Source organism: Phalaenopsis equestris, unplaced genomic scaffold, assembly GCF_001263595.1.
Source record: "Phalaenopsis equestris unplaced genomic scaffold, ASM126359v1 Scaffold000342, whole genome shotgun sequence".
NCBI lineage: Eukaryota > Viridiplantae > Streptophyta > Magnoliopsida > Asparagales > Orchidaceae > Phalaenopsis > Phalaenopsis equestris.
Genome location: NW_018164784.1, coordinates 345,176 through 366,800, shown reverse-complemented (window position 1 = coordinate 366,800; position 21,625 = coordinate 345,176). Strand labels below are relative to the sequence as shown.

At 35.8% G+C, this 21,625-nt stretch overlaps 2 protein-coding genes across 2 annotated transcripts in view; one reads left to right on the top strand and one right to left on the bottom strand.

Moving 5' to 3' along the window:
* Positions 1-4,120, top strand: part of LOC110025922 (peroxiredoxin-2F, mitochondrial) — a 31,135-nt gene extending 27,015 nt beyond the window's left edge. Inside the window, exon 5 of the mRNA XM_020726619.1 lies at positions 3,918-4,120. Within this exon, the coding sequence (XP_020582278.1) occupies positions 3,918-4,023 (106 nt within the window). The 3' untranslated portion in view covers positions 4,024-4,120. The remainder of the gene's footprint in view (positions 1-3,917) is intronic.
* Positions 4,121-5,391: 1,271 nt separating this feature from the next.
* LOC110025910 (preprotein translocase subunit SCY2, chloroplastic) overlaps positions 5,392-21,625 on the bottom strand; it is a 58,237-nt gene continuing 42,003 nt past the window's right edge. The window contains exons 9-14 of the mRNA XM_020726604.1: positions 11,414-11,533; positions 11,171-11,300; positions 6,873-6,996; positions 6,302-6,408; positions 6,111-6,227; positions 5,392-5,795 (exon numbers count right to left, since the gene is read on the bottom strand). Of these exons, the coding sequence (XP_020582263.1) occupies positions 6,138-6,227; positions 6,302-6,408; positions 6,873-6,996; positions 11,171-11,300; positions 11,414-11,533 (571 nt within the window). The 3' untranslated portion in view covers positions 5,392-5,795; positions 6,111-6,137. The remainder of the gene's footprint in view (positions 5,796-6,110; positions 6,228-6,301; positions 6,409-6,872; positions 6,997-11,170; positions 11,301-11,413; positions 11,534-21,625) is intronic.

Genomic DNA, 21,625 nt, shown 5'->3' with positions numbered 1-21,625 from the left:
CCGGGCGGTTTTCGAAGTCCTACGATCCGAACGATTATACGCCTATCCCAAGAAGTGTCACTTTCTCACAAACTAAATCTATTTTTGGGTTTCATTGTATCTGGTGCCGGAATAAAAATGGACCCACAAAGATCGAGACAATCGCAAGCTGAACTGCACTGCAATCCTTTACTGAACTTCGAGAATTTTTGGGGCTAGCCTTTTTCTACCGAAGATTTGTTTGCAACTTCATCACTATCACTGCCCCCTACAGAGCTGTTGAAACAAAAAGAATTCACATGGACGGTCACAACCCAATCCAGCTCCAAAATATTGAAGGAAAAGGTCACTCAAGTCACAGTTATTGCCTTACCAGGTTTCAATCATTTGAGGTTGAGTGATGCTTCTGGAATAGGGATAGGCGTTGTACTAAGCCAATGGGGTCACCCTATAACCTATTTTAGCCAAAAAATTAAATGAGATTCGACGAAAATATTCCACCTACGACAAAGAATTCTATGCCATCGTCAGAACTCTAGAACACTAGAATCATTACCTACTCACCACGGAGTTCACCCTATTCATGGATCATGAAGTTCTAAAATTTCTAAACAGTCAGAATAAACTCAAAAGGCGCCACACTACCTAGGTGGAATTTTTAGTGTCCTTCCAATTCGTACTCAAGCACAAAGCCAAAAAACAGAACCGCATTGGCGACGCTTGAAACCATCGTCACTTTTTGATCACATCCTTCCAGGCGCAGATCATAGGCTTTGAAGTTATAAGGCTTATATGATGAAGACTTTAGGAAATTTGGGAACAGTGTAGGGAGAAATCTCACGGGTAGTTCTACCAAATGTATGACTACTTGTTCTGCCACAACAAATTATGCATTCCCCGATTCTCACTGCGCCTAGCTATCGTCCAAGTGAACCACAGTAGCGGATTAGCCGACCATTTTGATAGATATAAAACTCTCGCACTAGAGAAAGAACATTTTTTTTGGCCCCGCCTAACATGAGATGTTGAGCGTCACATCTGACAATGTTTGATTTTTTTATGTCGCCAAAACTCCGGTGGCCGACTATTTTTTATGTCGCCAAAAGACGGGTTTGTACACACTTTTAACTGTCTCTGAGGCGCCTTGGGTTTATGTCAGCATGGACTGTCATTAGGCTACCAGGCACACAGAAATAAGGACTTTCATAGTTGTGGATGATCGATTCTCAAAGATGGCGCATTTCGTCGCCTGCCACCGAAAGTTAGATGCGTCTCATATTGCTGATTTGTACTTCCGCGAGATCGTTTGGCTTCACAACATTCTTAGGACCATTACTTCCGATCGGGACATTAAATTCTTGGGCCACTTCTGGCAGACTCTCTGGAGCAAATTAGTCACAAAATTCCAATTTAGTTCTGCAACTCATCCTCAGACAGATGGACAAACTAAAGTATTTAATAGGAGCTTAGGGAATCTTCTTCGATGCTTCATAGGGAAAAATATCGAACAATGAGATCTCATTCTCGTCAAGTTGAATTTGCCTGCAATCGTTCAACCAACCAGATCACAGGACACACGCTACTCAAAATTGTGTACGGCCCCAACCCGATCACACCACTGAAGTTGGTCTCACTTCTACACCCAACTGAGATCAGCAAGGATTCTACCAAATGTGCTCACCAAATTCAACAACTCACGAAGAAGTTGGGGGAGCAATTTCTCAGGAAAATCACAAATATAAAGCAGAAGCCAATAAGTCTTGACAAAAAGAAACTTTTAAAGAAGGAGTCCTCAGAGACTTCGTGTGGATCCGCCTTAAGAAAAAGTGATTTCCCGTACGAGCACACGAAAAACTCATGTCCAGAGCCGATAGACCGTTCTGCATACTTAAAAAACTAAATAACAACAGCTACAAAATTGACCTGTCAGGTGACTACAAAATTTTAGCTACATTCAATGTCGGGGACCTCATACCATGCTAAAAAGAAACGCAAGCTTCGACAAATGATATGGAAGCTCGCCCAATCCCAAAAGTTTGACGCAGGGCTGCCACCCCCGCAGCTCGTCGAGTCGGGCGTGGCAGGAAAACAAGCCGACCCGACCTTCCCCGAACCTGGCCGGTCCAACCTACTTATCCCACACTATGCTCCCCCCTCCCGTGCCCGATTCATTCGCCCTTCCTCTTCCTCGTTCTTTCCTTTCCCATGCCTTAATCACACACCTCCTCCTAGCCGTTGCTGCTTACCTCCTCCTAGTCGTTACCATCCTCCCTTTCTTCACCTATTTCCTTCTCAAGATCTTACCTTTATGGTCTTCCCTTCCTCCTCTATTTATGCTTATTATTTTCATAGGTCATGACAGCTTTTGGCTTGCTGATTTTTTCTATTCCGGATGATATGCCTGGGGGTTTTCCCCGTGTTCGAGGTTGTATCCTTTGGCGTTCTGGTGCTATGGTTGTATCCCACCTGGTTGGTGTGTATCTCTACTCTACTCTCTCCTCCCGGCACACCCTCCACTGCTACCGCCCTTCCAGCTTCTCCTACAGGCTATTTGAGTCCTCGTCATACTACAGTTACTGCACCCCTTCTCAGCGCCCCTCCAACCTGTTAGCGGGTCCCCTGACCCTTCCCAGCTCACTCCTGAGTTCTGCCCCTCCATGCTGCACTCCTCCAAGTAAGCCGCAGCCCTTTGCAGTTCTCATCCCGTCTTAGTCATCCTCTCCGGCGCCACCTCCCGCTGACCGTCAGCCTCTCCAAGTTCTTCCAACATCATTCCAGTCACCGCTGGTTGCTCCGATGTCCATCCAGCCACCAACTTTTCACCAGCCTCCCTGATGACTTCTCTACTGTCCGCCGACACGGTACAGGAATGTTTCCGATCTGTGCTTAATCTATTTTCTGCGTTGCTCTATTTCTTACTGTTTAGTGTTGTTTGGCTTGCTGTTTATGTATTCGAGTCACTGTTTCTGCACTCTTACTTGCTAGGAGTCATCCTTGTACTCATGTTATAATTTTGTAATAAAATCTGTCGCTTCTGAGTCATGGTTTGGGTTAACTTGGAACAGTGAGAAAATAGAGTTATGGCATTTTTACCGTGGGAAGATTGTAGTGTTATGGCATTTATTGAGGTGAACTCAAACTAGTTTTCTCTAGCCTACAACCAATAGACATGGTGCCAATGATAGTTGCGGTGCTAGCTTGGTGGTAATAGAAAGTATTCCACTCCTATGGACAATGATGGAAATCAGAATATTTCTTCATCATCGGGCCATTTGGTTTTCTAAAAAATGAAGGGGCATTAAGATACATACCTCTCAATTCTTATTTATTTATATATCTAACACCTAAATTTTACTTTTATACATTTATGCCTCCCAAATCTTTCATATCACATAAAAAATATCACTATTTTAACTGTTAAAAAGTGAAATATGCCTTTTCATGCATATGTAAGGGATGTGTATGTAAAAATTGAAGCTTAGGTGTTAGATTATAGATATGTGAATGCATAAGAGTTCGAGTGGAATGTATGTATATCTTCAAAAAAGGAATACATTTTCTTTGAAATGTAGTGAATTTGAAATATTTTTAGCCTTGGTTCGTTAAAATCTTAATATTTAATTTTTAGTCAGTAGTAAAATAAAATCAATGTAAAACTTGGTGAGCGGTGATGGTTACCGCCAGGCCCGCCACCAATTAACACAGTAAAAATATTGTTGTTTCTAAGGTTGGGTATATCATTGAATGCAAGAATGCAAGTATGCAAGGAAATTTTCCTCGCCCCGCTTTTTAGGTTGATAGAGATTATTGTCGTGTTTGTTGATTCTCAGAACATTTTACTCATTCTTTTGATGAAGTAATGAAGTGGGAGAAATTTAGTGAAATTCATCCATCTTGTGGTTTGTGGATTGAACCAATTTTTTGCTTATTTTGTGCAGGTGGTCTGCATATATAGTAAACGGCAAAGTTCAGGCTCTCAATGTTGAGAAAAAGCCTTCAGATTTTGAAGTGTCTGCTGCAGAGGTGATTTTGGGACAGATCTAATTTGATCATGCACCTGCAGAACATGGGCATTTCCCTGGTCATGTTTTTATTACACAATGCTAAATTTTCTTAAAAATAAATACATCATCTTCATGCATTTATTTTGATGTAATTGAGAGACTTGAGCATTATATAACTAGATATCAAAGTTTAGGTATCTGATATATAAATATATAAGAATTTTATGGCAGGTATGTAAATACCCCCATAAACTTATTTGATAATAATGCAAAATTAAAATCTATTGAAACTTGCAAGTACATGCACATCATTAATGGAAGGAATTTCAAGCTGCAGCGTGATAAAAGAGCCTTCTTGCTGTATGTTTTTCCCATCCATTATTTTCATCATTTATAATCCCTACTTGAAATTTCAACTTATCTTGTACAATCAAAATATCTTGATTTGCTGTTTTGTCCTTATAGTTCATAGATTTGTGGCTTTTAATATTTCTTTTATCAAAAGAGTATTGAATTGGAGACACAAGTTTGCATCAAATTTGAAAGACCAGTGGCACTCGCTTCAGCATTTTGCCTTCAGTTTATCCACCTACCATTACAAAGTCGACGACATCATGTATGGATGAAATATAATAATAATAGTTAGGGAAATTTACATATATACTATGTAGCATCAAATGTTTGATATTCATACTTATAACACATTGGTGTGATTAACATATGCATGGAAAGATGTGTTGCACTTTTAAAAGGTTAACATTAGTAATATTTTTGATGTGATACTAAATATTAGCGTGTATCTAAATATGAAAGTTCAAGTGTTAGATATGTAGATGCATGATAACTGTCTATTATGTATGAAACTGTCACTAATATTTAATTGAGTTTCATGATGAGAATTTTCTGTCTTTTTAAGGCATGTTTTTTAATTTCTACCTTGTTCAGCAATTTTCTCGTCTGTAAGAATCTCCAACAAAAATTATTAATATTATAATTGAACTGAAAAAAAGATGCATTTCAGCAAATGCTGTAATTGATGTGCAAAACAACGTTTATAAAATGCAATAACAGTAATAATAATAATCATAATTTTAATTTGAAGTCCACAAGATCTATCTCATGGTGCTTGACCCATTATATCCTTACCCGAGAATTTTAGAAATACTCAGTGAATACTTGATCAATAATGGCTCCATTACTCCCAAGTTATTAGCTAAAGTATGCCAAATATAAATCCAATTGATCTCCCAAAAACTTAAATAATGCTTCTCTTTAAATATATGGAATGAATAACTGACAATCCTACAGAATGCTTTCAGCAAGCATTCTTCATCATAATATTAGAGCAAGTCTATCTGCAAATTGGATAGTGTGAGCAAATTTTAAATTTTCAATATGATTATCAACACTACACCACACTATTCAAAAATACAATCAACAATTATAGTGGTTCACCCCCAAAATACATAAAAATTTAACTAATCATTACAAGTACTGCAAGTTGGCATCTAAATCAGGAAATGCTAACATATGCAAAGCTGTAACTCAAATCTACTCTCTAGAGCCTTGAACTGAACCACCTACAATACAATAAAAATGGCACATATTTTTCTGTTCAAAATTTTTTTCTCCAACTTATTGTGCTGCCAATAAAACATTTTTCTGCTTTTACTTCAATGAAATAGCGGCCTTCTGTGCCTCCTCCCCTCTGGTAGTCCTATCCGCTTTAAACCAAAGATTATGTTTTTAACCCACTTCCTTGAAAGATTAAGATGATTGTACTTTGTTAACCACATTGATCTCCTCCTGTATCTGCGAGTCACAAAAAGAACAAAATAATCTGATTCCTAAAATTTTATAAAAAAAATTTATATCCATAGCACATAATTCTTATGTATTTACACATATCTAACAACTAAGGTTTGATATTTATATTTATAATTCCTTGGTGTCAGAAACTATGCTTGGGAAGTGTATTTCACTTTTAAAAAGCTGACAACAGTAAAACTTTTATTTATTTTTAAATATTTAAGTCATATACATGTAAATATGAAAGTTTAGGAGCTAGATATGTAAATATAAAAGAATTGTCTAAAAAAGATGCATGAAATTGAAGCAAAACATTACCTGAAGTTAAAAAACAACTGAATTTCTTTAAACACCATATCTCCTAAGAACCTTGCTTAAAGTAGGCATTACATTGTAAGCCTGATAAGATCTCCTTAACTCAATTATGGAGCCAACCTAAGCCAACAATTTCTTTGAACATTAATAAGAAATTACACTCTTATTGCAGAAAGAGCTGATAAAGAACTTACAATGATCAGCACAGATGTAAATCCTACTGAGAAATGTTCATTTATATGGCGTAAATTGTGATCCAGAATGGAAGAAGAGGTAGCCAATATACTTAACAAAACTCCACCTGTGTTGTTAAGAGAAAAATTATAAGAGGGTAAAAAAACATTTAAAGTAACTTATCAGTAAATTAAACTACAAGGAATTTTGCATATATACCACGCAAGTCTTATTGATTTACATTCTAACGCCTACAGTTGGATCTTTACATTTATCACACTTTGGTGTAATAAAACTATGCACGAAAAATATGTAATTTGCTTTTAAAAGTCAGTAAAAGTGATATTTTTTTATGTGATATTAAAAATTTGAGTGTTATGCTTTTAAATATGAAATTTTAGATGTTAGATTAGTAAATAAATAAGAATTGCGTGGTATGCTTGTAAACTCCTCTAAATTTTAAGTTGGTCAGATGAAGGCTTGATGGTGCCAATACTGAAGAATGTGGAGGGAAGAAACCATTGATGATAAAACAGGAGCATAAAACTAATAACTTTTGTTAGATTGTCAGAAATAAATAAAATCTCTTACCCCAAAAGCGAGTTGATGCTTGAATTTTAGTTAAGTATTCTACGGTTGCCTTCCCAGGTTTTATGTTTGGAATTCGAGCACCCATTTTTGTCATATAGTCTGAAATCTCTTTTGGCAAATTAGCCTGCAAAATCCCCCTCAATTGTCAAGGCAAGATTGGATTATAAGAATTATCAAGTGATGCAAAATAACTTAAGATCAAAGGTTTATGAAAAATCATCGTACAAGTGTGCAAAATTTGCAAGGCAAGCTATAATTCCAGATTATTTTAATGAAATAAAAAAATTATGATATAAATCAAAATAATAAAAAAAAAAAATATAAAAAAAAAAAAAAAAAAAAAAAAAAAAGCCTGATGGCCTTCTACTAGCAATTAACAATGACAATTGGGATCAAGAGAGTCAGGTACACGATTGAAATTAACACAACTGACAAAAAATTAGGTTCTGGCAACTTTAACTAAACACAATTATTCTTTCAAACTAATAACCAAAATGCGCGAGAATGAAAGGTAGGGAAAAAAATTGGGAAGCAAATCAAGAATGCAAGCCTAGCGCTTGAAAAAGAAAATAAACTCTCTCAAAACTTTTATCTCTCTCACTTCATACAGAAATTGAATCCCACAAGCGAACAGACTTTGCATACCTAACTAAAATTTTATTTAGCCACTCAATTAAGCATTGTACAGACATCAAACCCATGTTATAATACAAAAGCAATTAATTAAAATATCTCCTTCCATCAAGTGCAGAAGTTAATCAATCATAGATCTAGGAGATCGTGGCCTAACGCATATATCAAAGCCATTGGAACAAAAAAAAAAAAAATCCCATGAAGTTAAAAAAAATCCTTGAAACCAAATATACAAAATAAAGAATGAAAAAATTAACGAGTCATTGCAGAGGCAGAGGTATCAAAATCATAGAATTGCAGCACATGCCAAAAATAAAAGAAATCATGAAAGAAAAAAGGGGCACTTATAATATATATACCACCTAAAACCTATGTATTTACATATCTAACCACAGTTGCACGCGAAGGAAAAAGACTAGTGCAATCAAGCCAATGTAGACAAACACGGACTGAGCACTATCGTCATGTGTGTGGAGATGCAGTAAACACCACTTGTAATCAATCAAGATAATGCTTATTAATGTACAGAAGCAAATAAACCACTTGCACTCAAATCAAGATACAGTAAACACCACTTTAAAGAGAGGAATACAGCACTCCGATAGGAACAGAAAGTAGAGAAAAATTCTCCAAATGACATAAAGTCAAAGCAAAAGTCATCGACAATATTCTAAAGAAAATATTTATACAAGGAAGAAACAAATAACTGTAATTCTAAACTAAACCTAGCAAGTAAAGGCCCCACGGACCAGCTGTACTACTGTGGAGGTGGCAAGGTGAACCGATCAAGGCTTGAACTTGCGCTGATGTTTTTCCACCCTCAGATACACACCAGTGTCTTTGAGAGTTACAAAACATGGAGAAAGGGAGTAATAAAAATTAGAGGAAGGGAATTACAAATCAAGAGCTTAAGAGTATTAAAATTAAAGATTAGAATTACAATCAATCTCCATCATAAAAAGCTTTCATGATGATATCGCCCCCTTTAAATTTTCTCATTAATGTTTCAACTTATATAATGCTTATTTAGACCCATAAGGTTTCAAATGATACGATGATATGAAAAAGAGAGTCTCTTTGTAAGATATTTAGATGGATCTTCCTTTAGATATGTTTGGTAACTTCCCTTAATAAACTTGGTGAGTTTACTTAAAATTATATTTTTATCCCATTTAATTGATTCAATTATGAAAGATATTTCCAAGTTTCCACCACGAATATTACCACTGCCCCTTGAATGAGCACCCCCAAACTTTGCATCTTGGAATATCACTTCTAAGCTAAGCATTGAAAACGTCTACCCTATAAGTTAAGCAGTTTCAACAGGATCCATGAGCCCAACTAGCTGGTGCTAGCCATCCACGGGTAACCGTTCCATGGTGTGTTCCCTAGAATTTTAAGTCCTAATTATTCTATCATTCTCTTAGACACATCTATAGAAATATTGTTAATACTCACATATTCTATCTTAGGAGTAGTTGTCAAGAAATCATTCTGTAATTAATTGTTTCCAAAAGAGAAATTACTTAGTTTAGCACAAAGTTATACCATTCTAGGGCTCCTAGAAGGTGTTTAGAAAGTAAATTTAGAGGGAGGTGGTTGTGAATTAGCAAAGGAATGATGTGTGCCAGGTCAATGACATTTTGAGGGGGGGGAGGGGGGGGGGGTGGGGGGGGGGGGGGGGGGGGGGGGGGATATAAAATCTGCAGTTTGGAGAGCATCTTAGAAGAGTTCGGTGGCTGTCTGGACTGAAAACTGCAGTTAAAGAACGAATTGGCGAGGGCAGACCACTTACAAAAGGAAGATAATACAGAACTTCTTAAAGCATAAAGCATATATTAAAGTTAGTTTTCCGAAATAGCAACATACACATATATATATGAGCTCTTCATATAAAATACCCTATTTAGAAAGAAAGAAATAGATAAGAAAATCAGAAAAGAAATAAAACAATTCATGCAAAATTGTTAATGGGAAAGTTTCTGGCCTGTCCTCCCAAGATTGCAAAAATTTTGTGAACCGCATAACTACGAGACCACAACATCTTGTGAAAATTGGATCTAGATCCCGTGCAAGACACTCCTGCTTCATTTTCCCCGCCTAGGAAAGATTTCGCCTTCTTCTCTGGAGGCTTCAAAAATCGATCTACCATCACTACAATAAATTCAACTTGTTGTGTCTGAGACAGCGCAGTCCCACTACAAAATTTATGCTCATATCAATTTTATGCAACTCTAAAACACAAAGTTTTTCAAAGGGTATTCTGATAGAACAAATAGGCATTCTTTTCCGTAGAATCAGAGCTGGAGCTGCATTTGGGCTACTACTAGCACGAACCAAGCACCTAACCATCAAGTGTGTAACATATTTTTGCAACTTCTCATGCTCGACTAATTGCATCCTATCGGGAGTTGGTTTGGAAGAAAAAAATCTTGGAATGAGGTCCATGACTTAGAAATATGATTGCTCCACTGGCTTATTTGGTAAAACTCGTTATATTGTTTTAATATTTTTCATGTTTAAACTTTTGAATAAGATGAATATTAGAGAAAATCATGTGCACAGAAGGCGAAGTCAGCAACCTGAAAAGAAAATTTTATTTGGTCAATCAAATTACTTTCTTCAATTAAATTTATTTTAGATTAAAAAATGTTAGTGATTGAAAATTTTAATTTTTATCGTCGACCGTCCGTTCTTGTCTTTGGTTAATTCAAAGTCCTGGGTAGGGTGGTTGAAGTTAAATCCTTGATAAATTGCATAAGAATTCAAAAGAATCTTTTGGCAAAAGGCAGCAATATTTGGTCAACCCTTTCAGTTATAAAGCCCTCCTGGCCACTACAGATCAGAGACCACTACTTCCACAAGTAAAAAAGCTCCTTTGGGAAAAGACTGTTTATAGACATCATTCCTCCATATAACTAATATAATAGGCACTCAAACAAATTCTTGCAAGAAAAGTTGGCCACCATGAAGAGAGCACTTCACTTCTGTACTTCTCTTCCTTCCAGTATTTACTCAATTCCAGTCTGATCATTTTTTTAAGCTAAAAAAAAACACATCTACAATAACTGAAGAGAAACTTATGGACTTCTACCGTAAAACTACCATTTGCATGAAGAAACCAATGACATGTTTTCAATATTCGCGATGTATTATTTAACAAATTAGCATACATAAGAACAACAAACTGAAATTCTGCCTATCAATTCTACAAAACAGAAAATTCTAGTTTAAGCACAAGATAACCTTTTTTTCTTTTTTATAAACAGGGTAATTGAAATTTATTTCTATATCCATACCGACTAACTTATGACCATAATCATGCAACGTGCAAAATATTCAATCCAAATAGAGCACAAAAAGTGAACATATTTATTAGCCTAATGCAGGGGCTTTAGGGTCCAGAGAGAGGGAGTTCTATACAAACTTATCTTGCATAGCTTACCGTGCACCATGGAGAGAGATTTTTTGTGCCTTGAACTCATTGATTCGAGGTCACAAAACAGTTAACCTAATAATTTCTCCAAGTACACCCCTAGAGATTTAGCTCTCACAAATCATAAATTTTAAATATCTATGAACATGTACTTAAAGAATGTAATATAGTTCCCAATGCCTTAAAAGGAATTGTAATTTATCTCAGCAATGCTTGCTGAAATACTTACAATGTCGAAGATATTGAACAGGAAAACGAAAAAAGCATAAACTGCATAGAAGACCCATGGCTCTGCACCAATAGAACTCCCAGGATTTAGTATCTCTTTAAGGTTTTCCCAGAATGGAGAGTTTAAAATGCTGCCCAGAAGAAAAAAAATGCAATGATTAAGTCAGGATACATAAAATAAATAAAGTTAATTTTAAAATCCTGTGAATACATTAACCAAAATTAAGTTACGAATGAGAATAACCTTGCAATAATGCTAGGAAAAGCCAACAGATAGGTGGCAGTAAGAACAGGCTGCATTCCTGAGGGATTTATGTTGAACGGTATATAAGGTTCCACCTCAGTGACTGGAGAACTCCCGCTTCTATTTAAGAAAAAGTAAAAAAAAAGCATATTTTACAGAAAAAAGGAATGCAAGAATGAACATGGTAAATAAGCATCCATATGGAATTGAGCAATAATAAAACTTGCAAACTGTGAGTATGAGACTTGGGAATACAGAATATTATAAAGGGGCATGGGCATTTGCATACATAGGAGGACCCAATTCCTATGTATTTTCATATCTAACAACTAATATTTCATGTCACATAAAAAATACCACCATTTTAAATTTAAAAAGTGAAATAAACCTTTCCATGCATAGGTAAGGTGGCAAATATGTAGGAATTGAAGTTTAGGTGTTAGATATGTAAAAACATAGGAATTGAGTGGTATGTATGTAAGTCATCCTATTATAAAGATAAGAATTCCAAAAACAAGTTATTCGTTTAAAATCATCAAAGGCATAGAAGTTGAATTTTAAATTGAATTATATTTTCTTTTCAGTTTGCGTCAAAGCATGCCTATTATGTTGATCGTTGTGTTCTCCAATATGTTTACTTCCTCATTAGGTTTAGTCACTTGCTGCAAAAGATCTCAATCCTATCACCATCATAAATAGTTAGAGTTTTAGCTTATTGAATAAAAAAATTTCGTTCCTGCAATTTCTATTCCCCTCCTGTGATTTCCACCTACTTCTAGTAGTTGATTTGCTAATTCTACAGTCATGGAATTAATTTATTTATGCTAATGCTGCATCCCAGAACCTGAAGTCTCGTTGATTTGCAATAGCTCTGAGATATTCATTGTTGTGATTTTCTTAAATGTTTTCGTATGATGCTGATAGAATTCTCGATACCAAGGAAAGAAGCTGATTTGTTGCTATCACACGTGCTTCAATGTCCACTGATTTCTATAGTTGACGAGGCTTTCGAGGAACATTGATTTTAAATAGCTCTAGGGATAACCTTCGGTCGGTTAATCATTTGACCTCGGTTGGCCCTATACATATAGAACACCTACATAATGTAAAAATTAAGGGGCATTTAGATACATAGCACACAATTCTTATGTATTTACATATTCACACCTACACTTTCATATTTACGCATATAGCACCCATATCTTTAATATCACATAAAAAAATATACTAATATCACTTTTTAAAAGTGAAGTATACATTTTCATGCATAACTTTAACATCAAATTGCTCTATATGTAAATATAAAGGATTAAGTGGGAGATATGCAACTACATAAAATATATGTGCCACATATATAGATTTATGAAAAATTGATTGAGCATTAAGTATTAAAAGAGAACTTCAATTTTCCTCAATTCTTAATGTGTTGGGGATGTGTATTCTTTGAATACTTCGCAAGTATTGATGATTATTTCAAGAGCAACTCTCCATGTACTGGCATAAGGCCTACAACTTCCTTTTGGTTGATTTCTATCCTTATTCTTAATACTAATTTGTTCAGCAATTAGTGTGGGGATGATTGAAATCTGTCAAATGTGAGCATATTAGAGTCCTTTCATAGAGTGAATATTGATCGTTATTAAAACATTTTATTCATTCTTGTGAAATTTCAAATTTTGGCGAGAGTAAAATTATATTAGGATGAAAGCACATTTATCAATGACAATAACGCACAATAGTGCAAAAATCCCAATAGCTATAACACATCATATAGGATGGCGCATGTTATTTTAAATATGACGTATTAAAAAATATATAAATTCTTATTAAAAAAAAGAAATCTGACGTAAAATAGTTAGAAATTATAAAAAATACAAATAAATATAAAACACTACTAAATCGAAGGCACTCTATGACAAGAAGCTTAAATCTCACAAAATCAAATTTTGATAGAATGGTTCGTGGCTAGATCAAGCAACGGGACCTTCAGCGGACTCGATTTCACTTTGATCACACACACATGCATACTTTTATATTAGCATAAGAATTTTTTGTACGCGACAGACCATGCAGATGGCATCGAAGATGCATCATTTTGTGTCATTGACATGCATGAATAAAAGAAGAGTAATTGTTGTTTTTTTTACATTAACATTTTGTTGCTAAATATAAGAGTTAGTTACTTGCATATCAAACTTTTCAATGTGTTGTCATTGTGCATCTTCCTTAGATTATATTAGTAAACCATAGGCTCTTAAGTGTTCTACAACAAATTAGCATTGGAATTAATGGTTTGTCCTCTTCTCAGCTAAAAGCAAAGCATGCTAATTGCATTAAAAAATAAAATTAATAGAACTTGCAGCTTATGCAAAATTGGGTGACTCATGATTTAAATGAATACAATATAACCATATGTCATGAACCTACATTCCAACATTCGATGAGAAGGATAATGACAAGTATATTCTCGAGAATTTTTAAGGGTAGATTGGTAAATTAGAAGATCTTTTAAATATTAAAAACAGTTTGATTTTGAAACCTTTGAATGTTCTAAATTAAAATTAATTTTGGCAAAGTATTGCAAATAAGATTACACCTAATCGAGTTGATATATTACACAAATTTAAAGAGGAATATTTTTCATTAAACGAGTAAGAAGATCAACTGCATGAACAATTTAAGCATTATAAGCAAGATGAATATGGAGTTAATGCATACTATAAAATTTTAAATACGTTGTAATTGAGCATGGATTAATTTGAGACTTGTTATTATCATTAAGGGCATCAGAAAAAATCTTAGGGAAGAAATTAGGGTAGTCTAAAGCTAGAATTTACCAAAAAACTATGAAAACCCTCAAGTGAAATGATGCTGAACGCTTGAACAATGAGGTGACTGTTGGTGTAATGGTTGGAGTTTCGATAGAAATTCCAAAGTCTACTCACATGGGAGCACTCCTAGGATTGATGACCTCCCAAGGAAGTTACATTATTAGAGCAAAATCGTAAGTTCATTAGGCCAAAGAGGGCAATATATCAATGAGTGAGAGTTCAGACTATCACAAAAGGTATCATGGCATGACACTAGCAGGAAGATGGGACTAAGTGTCATACAGAACAAAGTGTTCCGCCATAGGAGCCACCTCATGAACACAAGATGGGACAAAGTGTCATACAGAACAAAGTGCTACGCTATCGAAGCCACCTCATGAACACAAGATGGGACAAAGTGCTTTATGGTAGAGTCACTTCTTAAATTTATAGGGGCCGCCTCTAGAATCCTATATGTCTGGTTGATTATTATGCGCTCAGAGCACTGACAAGGATGTCAATAAATTGTGGGGAGAGATTGTGAAACCCCTCAAGCAGAATGAATCTAAACTCTTAAAAAAATGAGGCGCTTGTTGGTATAAATGTTAAAATTTTGATAGAAACTCCAAAGTTAAGTATGTTTGCATGGAAGCATTCCTGTGATGGTGAACTACTAGGAAGTTACACCAATGGGGCAAAACCATGAGACCGTTTGGCCAAATTGGACAATATCTCAACGGGTGATTTTTTGGGATGTTACAAAACCTAATGGAGTCATCTTATGAGAGATTTGTTGGCAATACAATAGAAGAAATTAAGATCTCTAAAAATATCTTTACCTTCTCTTAAACAAAACAAACACAAAGATATAAAATTATGCAAAGTGAAACCTAATCCTTTTGAAAAGTTATAGGGTAAGAAGTTTATAGTTGGAAGTGAATTCTTCAAATATTATGGACATTGGATCTACACCCACATTAGCAAAAATTCTTGAATCTACATATGAACAAGGGTTGATGGTTGAATATAGAATTAAATTTTGAATTTGAGTCTCCATTAAAAGCTTAAAAGTAAGACTAAACATATATGTGCTACATAATATTAATACTACTCTCTTTTCCTTTGAGTTATTGTAGTTAGCATTGTGATATGTCATTAGTTGGTGAATACTTATCAGGAAAATCCATCCATGCGGAGTAAATGAGTGACATCAAAATAATTCAGTAGAGTCAACGTGTGATATCATTTGATGGGTAGACATGTAATAATAGTTCATGTATAGATATAATATTAAATTCTTTTGTCTATGCAAGGTGCTCTAAGTTGAAATATGAAAATATGGAGATCAATCCCAACATGTGAATATAATAATAAATTCTTTTGCTCTATGCAAGGTGTCTTAACGACTATATATATATATATATATATATATACATACAGCTTGGGCTTTCGATGGGAGATTTTGGTTGCAATTGATTCTACTGCTGCTCGAAGGAGAGGACCTCGCATCGTCGACTCTCGCTCCGTCGTCGGCATTTGCATCGGCGTCACCGTCTCGAGTTTTCGTCGCAGTTCCCTCTCTCGTGTGGTGCATCTGCTCCCGACAATGCGGTTTTTTTGTTCAACGCTGCTTCCTTCTCCTGCTGCAACTGCGCCTGACAACTCCTCTCTTTGCCGACACTTTAACTGCCAACAACCTCGTTGTAGCTTAACGCTGACAACTCTCCTCGCTCTTGCGGTGCTTCCTTCTTCTTTGGTTGAGCCGAACAAATTCTCTTTTGCCCACGTGATGGGTAACCCTCAGATGGAGTCCACGGTGATATTCCCCTCAAACTATAAGGAATGTCGCGCGGGTACAGATGATTGTCCTTTTCTTAAGAAGGAAAGTAGGAAATGTGGAAAAGAAGAATTTTTTTCCCTGAATCAGAAATTTCTGCATTGACGGAAAAATTCAAGTTTGCTCTTATTGAAAAATTTCAGTGGGGACACTCCTATGGATGTTATCAGAAAAAGTGTTGATGATCTTAAGCTAATAGACAAGTGAAAAGTGAGACTCATGGATGACAGACATGTGTTGATTCAACTAACAGTGGTTGAAGACTACACTAGAATTTTCTCTAAGAAATATCTTAATATCGCAGACAAATCAATGAAGTTACTCAAGTGGTCTCCTAATTTCGACCCAAATCATGAAACTCCCACTGTACCGGTATGATTTAGTTTACCTAGTCTCAAGCTGCATTTTTTTCACCATCAGGTTCTCTACTCTATTGCAAACATCCTTATGAATGCCTTGAAGTTAGATCTGCCTACTTTCAACCTAACCAGACCCTCGGTGGTCAGAATACTTGTGAAAAAGGATGTCACTTTATTTGATGTTACTGAAGTCTGATTGGGCACAATCCACAATGGTTATTGGCAATAAATCGTCATGGAGAACAAACTCCCATATTGTACCCACTGTAAGATGTTTGGTCATGTCCTTGATCAATGCCACAATTTTCATCCAATTTTCAAATCTAAGGTTCAAGTGAATAAGGATGGGTCTAACCCCACTGCTCTGGACATTTTAGTTCCACTTGGGGTGGACACTACCAGACAGAAGGTGTATGTTGTCTCTGAGGACCCCCCCATGAAACTGTTGTTACTGTTACTGCAAGTTATGTGATGCTGACACCTTCAAACTCCATAGAAAACAATAATAATAGACTATTACCTACAAATGATAGTGTTCAGACTGATAATCAAAAGAACCTCGTAACTCCACTTCTTCAGGAAGCATCCGGTGTGGAGGCAACATGTTGAGACAACTCATACTTCACATATACTAGAACATATTGTGGGTACTACAGTTGATATTCCTTCTGCTTCAGCTCTACCACCCCATCAGACTGATTCTTCAGCTGAGGAATGACAGGTTTATTCCAAGAGGAAGAAGAAAAATGGAGGCCGACTTCAGCTCGGAAACATATTGGATGATACATTGGTTACTACTGACAATGGCGCTCTCTAGCCACCTGATACTATGTATTTCGACACTGTTAGACTTTTTATTTATGTATCTAATGTATTCTTCTATTTTTTCTAGTTTTGGAACCATTTGTTATTTTTATGTGGGCAGGGTGTTATGCTTGGGTTCTTCTACACATTGTATATGTATCTTTCTTTCTATTTAATATATTAGCCTTTTTGGGCATTCAAAAAATATTTGGCAGAGACCCAAATATCGATTTCTCATGCGCATTCTAGCCCCATGATGAGAGTCGTGTCAAGTGCCTAAAATTCCAGAGCCCCCGCGCTACACACACACACACACAGATATCTATATATATATATATATATAGACACGTATGATTTGTATCATACGATTATTTTAGGTTTTGTAGCCCTTTTATACATTGAATGATGTTTATACATTGTTATTAATTGGTTATATGCAATATATGTTAAAGAGAAATTTACATGCCTAGCACACAATTCTTATGTATTTACATATTCTACGTTTAAACTTTCATATTTAGATACATAGCACTTCAGTGCTTTAAACTTATGCATGAAAAGAAACATTTGACTTTTAAAAGTGACAATAGTGTTAGTTTTTGCGTGATATTAAAGATTTATGTGCTACGAACGCAAATTTCAAAATTTAGGTGTAAGACATGTAATACATAAGAATTGTGTGCAATGCATGTAAATGTTCCAACGTTAAAAGTCTTAAAATGTATGTGTGATTATTTTGTCATTAAGTATATAAATATTGATGATGGTGAATTACACCTTTTGGTATAATGATTGGATTTCATCAAAAACTCCAAAGTTAAGTGTAGTTGTGTGAGAGCACACTTGGGATGGGTGACCTCTTGGGATGTTACACAAATAGGACAAAACCGTGAGGACACTAAGCCAAAATGGATAATGTCCCTATAATAAAAGTCTTAAGTTGTATGTGTGATCCTTTTCTCATTAAATATATAAATGTTGATGATGGTAAATTGCACCTCTTAGTGTAATGATTGGAATTTAATCAAAAACCCCATAGTTAAGCACGGTCGTGTGAGAGCATTACTGGGATGGGTGACCTCCTGGGATGTTACACTACTGGGACAAAACTGTGAGGCCACTTAGCCAAACTGGATAATATCTCAACTGTTGAAAGTTTGGGTGTTACAAATGGTATAAGAGCATTGCACCAGTTTGAAGAAAAAAATATTTGTCTAGTGGATGATTTTGGGTACAAAACACTAACGAGAACATCAATTTCTTAAACGGGGGAGATTGTGTAACTCCCAAGTAGAATGAAGCTAAACTCTTAAATATCAAGGTACCTTTTGGTTCAATGACTAGAGTTTCAACAAAAAAACTTCAAAGTGTGCTCATGCGAGAGCACTCATGGGATAGATGACCTCTTAGGAAGTTACAAAAATGGGACAAAATCATGAGGCCACTAGGCCAAATCTTGCAATATCTCGATGAGTGAGAGTTTGGACAAGGAGGTGTTTATGAAATAACAATGGAATTATAATATGATAGGTCTATGGTATTTGGAAGGAGGTAGAAGCTGTTCGACGGCTATCTATGCTGAAAACAACAAACAAAATCCTGAAATGGTGAGCTACGGACGACGACGAGGCTCATTATTTGTTACTGAACAAGCTATAGACACACAACACTTGCAAAAGAAAGAGAACACAACACTCATCAGGGCAAAAATAAGATATTAGCATCTCCAAAAAAACATAAAACAAAACTAAAATTCTTAAAAAGCAGAAAAAAAACCCATATAAATAGTCTCCCAGCAGGAAGAAATCCTAATTACCCTTCAAATAATAAAAATAAAATAAAAAAGGCTACATGCCTTAAGGTAAAAATCCCGAGAGAGAAAAACCACATCAGGTCAAATGATGTCGGAGTTAACCCAAACAATGTCGCAAGACACAATTTTATTACTGATTTTAAACAAAGTTACAATGAATACGTGAAATAACGAAAGACAAGACACAAAACAAAAGCACAAAATCAAGAATTATAACTAATGACTCAACAAAGAAGACACAACACGCTTGATGAGGAGGGAGTCTGACGAGAACAGACTGGATTGGCAGTTGCAATGAAGGCTGGAGAGGTGGGGCTGCTGTGGAAGTAGGACAACAAGTTGGCGATAGTAATGGCGTCGAACCGCAGCTGGAGAGAAGCAAGAACATTGTTGGAGGTTGGATCGATGGCTACGATGAAGGCTGGAGAGGTGAGGGCTACTGTGGAAGAAGTAGAACAGTTGGGAAGGTTCCCCAGCACTTTCGGAGGGTAGACAGTGAGCAGGGCTTGAAAGGGCTGGACAACAAGTTGGAAGGGTTGCAGTAGTTGGTAGTAGTAGAATAGGGGGTTGCGGTGGTTGGATTCTGAAATGACAACAGGGAAACAAAAGTACGGTAAGATAATTGCCTCGTCGGAGTTGCATACAGCCAGAGCACCACTTGAACCATTCGAAAAAATCATCACCTCAGACAAGGGACAGCCGGAGCACTACCTAAACATCGGATGCAACCCTTAAAGGTTAAATACCAAGGTTAAAACCTAAATTTAGATACCAAAAACAAAACCCCTAACTCTAGGCACATCATCCTCTATTTATAATGAGGTTAGAACTTTATTGCAGGCAATACTTAAAATAAGAAAGAGAATAAAATCAGATTTCAGCTTTTAGAAAAGATAATTTAAAATAAGAAAGAGAATAAAATCAGATTTCAGATTTTAGAAAAGACAATTTAAAATAAGAAAGAGAATAAAATCAGATTTCAGATTTTAGAATAAAATCATATTTTAAATTTTAGGAAAAGCTTTTAAAAGAAGAAAGAAGAATAAAATCAGATCTCAGAATTTGAAAAAGAGGAATAAAAATATTCAAAAATTTTGATTTGGAAAGACTTATATTAGGAAGGTGTTACGAAGAAGGGAGGGAAAGGGAAAGGGAGGAGCGGCAACCCCTCTCTTTGAGGACCGATCAATCCTCCATAGCCCCTGCGTCACCAAATTTGGGACAGAATCCCTATTTGATTCCCGTGTTTGCTTCTGCCTCCACATTCGCTCCCCTCGTTATGCTCACATCTCCCGTATCAACACCCCGAAATATTCTCTCAGGGTAGGTGAGGCTTCATCTTTTTCTCTGAAAGCCTTTCGACATCGATCTACCACTATAAGAAAGTCATTGTCTTGTGTTTAAGGCAACTCCATACAAAATTTAAGCTTTTATCCACAACATGCATCTCTGAAACCCATCATTCTAAAGCCTGTTCTGATAGAATAAATAGTCATCCTTATTCGATACAATTACAGTTAGAACTACACATAAATGAGTATTCTCACAAACAAAATCTTGAACTATTAAGTCTATAATCTACTTCTCCCATGACTCATACCCAGCTAGGTGCATTCGATAAATAACTTTGATTGGAGAAACCGAAAGTAGAGTGAAATCTATGGCATGCTAGACCCCTCTCACCAAGGTGAACTTTCATTTAGGACATTTGTCAACTCTCAGCACGGGTTATCCTATGTTAGATATTAGCTCCTTAAACTCATCGTCTTTTAGGAAAATTAATGTTAGTCCTGCTGGTGCTTCTCTCATAGCCTATAGAAATAAAACATGATTTATGATAGTTTTGATCTCCGTTTGAGTACTCATTATTGTTGAGTCCGTTAATAATAGGAGTGCTACGCTTCTCATCCTTGTAAAATGTGTAAATGTTTGTGGTCATCATGAAGTGTAACGTTGTCATACTACCACGGTCGACCCAAAAGTATGTGACATACATCCATAGGCACGACATCACACAAAACTTAAGCTTGCAGCTTGTCTCCAATTAAAAATTCTATCAAACATCTCTTATCAACATTAATCTTACTCCAATTCAAGTTATAAAATATAATTGAGAATGTTTATGGATAGTTAGGCCCAACTTATCAACCATATTTGTAGATATAACATTTTCTCAATTGCCTCCATTGATAATAAGACTGCAAACAATTTCCTTCACGATGCAACAAGTGAGAGATGTTGTGTCGGGCCACAATTGCTCAATCATTTGCTTAGTCTCAAGGATTCCTTGAATCACTAACATCTTTCTCTCGTATGTTGGAAACTGATACTCTTCATTTGCATCCTCATTATCTCCTACTTCTCTACTAATTTCTTTAATGGCTCTATGTCGGTGAAAAAGATGACACTTGAAGTATTTCTTGGTCGGGGCAGATATGGGAGTGCATGTGATTTTCACATTTTCTTCACTATAAACTGATTTTTTTTTCTCAAGAGGGGTCAGCTTGGGTGCTCTAATAGAAGTACTCTTGTTTCTTATTCCTGAGGTTAAACTCTGCCAGTAAAATGTGATGGTTACCTTGTGATGTT